This window comes from Suricata suricatta, chromosome 11 (assembly GCF_006229205.1).
Source record: "Suricata suricatta isolate VVHF042 chromosome 11, meerkat_22Aug2017_6uvM2_HiC, whole genome shotgun sequence".
Classification (NCBI taxonomy): domain Eukaryota; kingdom Metazoa; phylum Chordata; class Mammalia; order Carnivora; family Herpestidae; genus Suricata; species Suricata suricatta.
The window spans coordinates 50,759,040-50,763,260 of NC_043710.1; the positions used below are offsets into that span (position 1 = coordinate 50,759,040).

General features: G+C 40.3%; 1 protein-coding gene across 1 annotated transcript in view; it reads right to left on the reverse strand.

Moving 5' to 3' along the window:
• Window positions 1–1,642, reverse strand: part of LOC115306353 (olfactory receptor 56A3-like) — a 16,869-nt gene extending 15,227 nt beyond the window's left edge. The window contains exon 1 of the mRNA XM_029956697.1: window positions 944–1,642. Coding sequence (XP_029812557.1) covers window positions 944–1,642 — 699 coding nt within the window. The remainder of the gene's footprint in view (window positions 1–943) is intronic.
• Window positions 1,643–4,221: the final 2,579 nt, after the last annotated feature.

The window sequence follows — 4,221 nt, forward strand, 5'->3', positions numbered from 1 at the left end:
CTATTTTCATACCATAAACTATGGCTCCCTACTTCTATAAAATAAATGTTGAAAGCACAAATCCACTGGGTAGATGGATTTTTAGGTGTCTCCTACATCTCATGAAACTCATTGCTAATTTTTACACAAATTGAAAATCCATGCAAAACTCTTTCCTCTTGCAATGCTTGTTTCGACTGATCACCCAGTTTCAGACCCAATTACAGGCCACTAATAACATTCCATTATTCAGGACTGAAATAACCTTCCATTATTCAGGACTGAAATTTCACTCCTGTGTCTTTGTTTCCAATAAGCTGCCTTCTGTGTAGATGAGAATACATATTACACAACTGTACTGCAAAATATCCACAATTATATATTCAAGAATGCAACGGCGTGACATATTAATAACTGTATACACAGGAACATAAATTACTCACTTTAGAACCTGCCACAAGAAGTCCCAGTATTTTGTTAAAATTAGATGATATATGTATGGGAAAAAGCAAAAGGGGTCAAGGATATTCCTAAAGGAGAAGTAAGAAAAAGGGAAACTTAAGATGAAACTTAAGTTTTGTTAAAGAAGACACAGTATTCAATTTACCTACTTTGACATTATAATTTAGAGATAGGGATTTCAGCCCAAGCACTCATTATTGGTTAAAAAAAATCATCCTATATGAGGGATGTAGAAATCCAGTTGTCATTATTACCACCACCCTTTTTTTAGTAATCTCTGGATCCCTTGCTTGATCTCTTGGGTTCGCACTCCATACACAATGGGGTTGAGAGCTGAGAAGATGACATGGTGGAGGACGTTGAGCAAGACTGGCACATCAGAGGACACCTTCTTCTTCACCATAAGAGTGAGCACAAAGACCAGAAGGATGGTGCTGAAGAAGAGGATAAGGATGAAGTGGGAGCCACATGTGCTCAGGGCCTTCGCCACGGCACCCTCTGCCTTGAGTCTCAGCACAGCTCGCAGTATGAAGGTGTAGGAGACAAAGATGAGGATGAGGTCAGATCCTAGCAGTGTCCATCCTACAGCAAACTGGTAGAGGCGATTGATGGTGACATCATCACAGGAGAGCCTGGAGACAGACATATTGGCACAGATGCAGTTGTCAATAACATTTCTCCCACAATAATGGAGTCGAGATGAGAGAATGGGGATAGGCATTGTTAAAATACCATTCCTGGCCAAAATAAAGACAACAGCCTTGGCTACAAATTGGTCAGTGATGATGGATGGGTACCTCAGTGGGTGGCAGATGGCTACATAGCGGTCATAGGCCATGACCATGAATGTGCAGGACTCCATGCCAAAGAAGTAATTCATGATGTACATCTGGAGGAAGCAGCCACAGAAGCTGATGGACTTGAGGTCAAACCAGAAGATGGCTAGCACTTTGGGGATGACAGTAAGGCAAATAACGATGTCCAGCAGGGAGAGGAAGCTGAGCAGGTGGTACAGTGGCTCATGCAGAGATGCCTCCAGCCGGATGGTGATTAGGAGAATACCATTGGCTCCCATGGCTAAAAGTAAGAGGAGGCTGAGGAACAGGGACAACCACAATTTCCAGCTAGGGGACCTGACTAAACAATTCAGGAGGAAATCTGAAATCTCTAAGGAGATAGTGCCATTTTGGTGTGCTGTCATATTTTGTCATATATTTATATAGATTTCTTTATGATCTGTAAAATTAGGATAAGAAATAGCTACTGACTCAAGACACATGGATTTAGAACAGTTTGCTTCACCTAGGTGAACCTGTGAGTTCTAGTTGGTTCTTCAGACCCATGTGAATTCATCAGTCCATCCTTTGTACCATGCTGCTAGGATAACCCTATAAGTTAAAAGGGTAGAGAGAGTAGTGAGTTAGTATGGTTTGCTTATATATGCTCAATTGATTCAAGGTTTATTTTTAATAGAAATTTTATATCTTTGTCAAAAGTAAAGAGAAGGAAAATTATTTAAGAACTCCTTTGTGACAGGTGAGTCTCTAAATTTGATTTTATAAGTTTCTTTCTTTTTTTTTAATGACCACACATGTATCATATGATAATTTAACCATAACAATATGTGCAGAAGAGTAGTGGAACCTAGCACAAATAGGGGGACTCAGAAAAATGTTCCTAGGGTTCCATACTACCCTCATTCTGAGTTTTCAGGTGGAATTTAATTTTCTTAAAAAATGATACTCTGAAACTAAAGTTAGCTATGTTTCATTTTGCTTAAAATATCATTTTAATTATGTAGGTATGTATCCTGCTAAATAACTGCTCCCTTAGAAAACCCATAGAAAAATAACATTGAACCTCGAACTGTTGATGAAAGGTCCTTCTCCTGTCTTGGGCACTATGTTCACTGAACTCTGAATTTCTACTATTTTTCCCCATTAGATATATTCACTGGTAAGTATGAGGCATAACTAATAGCAGCTTAACCCAGTCCTTGCTACAATGACCCTAGGGTGTACAATCTCAGGATGTCAAATTTGGAATATTTCCCTATATACCATTTTTGTCAGTTAGATTTTGTCCTCTGACCTTTGCTTACTGCATCTTCTGATCCTATTCTTTGAAAAATTGTTGCATCTAACCCTTACACATCAGAGCCCCAAGTCTTACCATCCTCAAGAAGCTTTTCTTCTTCAGGGTGTCATGGTGTTCTTGGAAGGAATTAGGATTTCATTGCATGCATGGAGAGAAACTCATAATATGACCTTTGGAAAGTACAGCCACATGGAAGAAATGGCAATTAAGGCATGAGTATCCATGGAGAAGTATAGAGGAAGAAGCATGTTCTCTTTTTTTCCTGAAGTGCTTTGAGATAATTATGTCTAGCCCAGGATAGGACAGCGTAGGAGGATTTTTTATCTGTTTTTTTCCCCTCACTGACTCGTCCTTTCTCCTCTTTTCTTTGATCTTCTGTCTACAGTTGATTCAACAAGCATTAACCTACCTCCTCCTTGCTAGAAGTAAAGTATCTGAGACCATTATGTTCTACTCTCTTCTCTTTTAATCTTGGATTGCAGTCAGAGCTAGCCAATGAAGCATGAGGGCTGAGGACCTATAGCTCATGACTACTGGTTGTGGGTAGAGACAGGATGAAGAAGCCCAGGAGGTTGAAGGGAAATGACAAAAGTAGAGACCCTGCAGGGCAAACTTTTTCCTAGGCTGCAGGACAGGCCCCAGCCTAGCACTATGGAAGCCCTGTTTGAAGAAGGGGAAGAGTGTTAGGGATCACCTAGCTCCATAAACTCAGAATTGTGAGACATCTCTCCCAAGTATCATTTCAGACATCATTGATCTGAACCAACCAGTGACAGATACCTCTATGATTTGTACATAATTTTCTGTTTGTGGCAACAGTAGCTTTTAGAAAGTCTTTAGATTAAACTGAAATCTGAGGAACTATCTTCTGACTCTCACTGACCCTCCAACTGTGGTCTATGTTCTCAATTCTGTAGTTGTAAGGATTGAATTTAATTCCTGTACAATGAGTCAAGCAATTGTGGGCAGATTCTTTGACCTAAAACTCCTAAATTTTCATATTCATAGATTAAAATCCCAAATGCTCTAATATGAGCTCCAGATGATATACTTCCCCAATCCCTTCGCCCATTCATCTACTATGGACAATTCCTACCTCTCTGCATCTCTGGTACCTCCTAGTAAAAGATCAGAAAAAACAAGAGGAAGACAAAAGGGAAGTTACCAGAGTACACATTCTCAGATGTACCCCGTGACCTGAGAAAGGGTGCAGTCTTTACTACCTCATTTACAGACTGCTTCAGCAATAGTGACTCAGGAATGGAACGGAGCACAGGTCTTACTGAATGGACATGTTCCCCCACCCTTGTCCTGTGTTCTGGCTAATCTTAGTATAGGTGCCTCTCAGGTACCTTGTACAGAGACTCACTTACAGAGATTGTGAGCATACAGTCTTGAGCCACAAAAATTGCGTTCTGGTTAGTTCCTAAAATGTCAGGGGTAGTTATAGGTCCAGAGCCTCAGGGACTTTTTCTTTTGAGAACTCTGAATTCCCAGTTTCTTGGGCCTAATAGGTCCTTCTGGGACAGACAGACAGGCAGGCAGGCGTAGAAGAAAGTGATTTTCTTTCTCACTAACTCAAAGAGCTTTTGTAATCTACCTCAACTTTTACCGTGTGTTTTAGGCAATTAGTCTCCTGAGTTTGGGGCATTATATCCATCCATCCATGTTCACATTCATTGG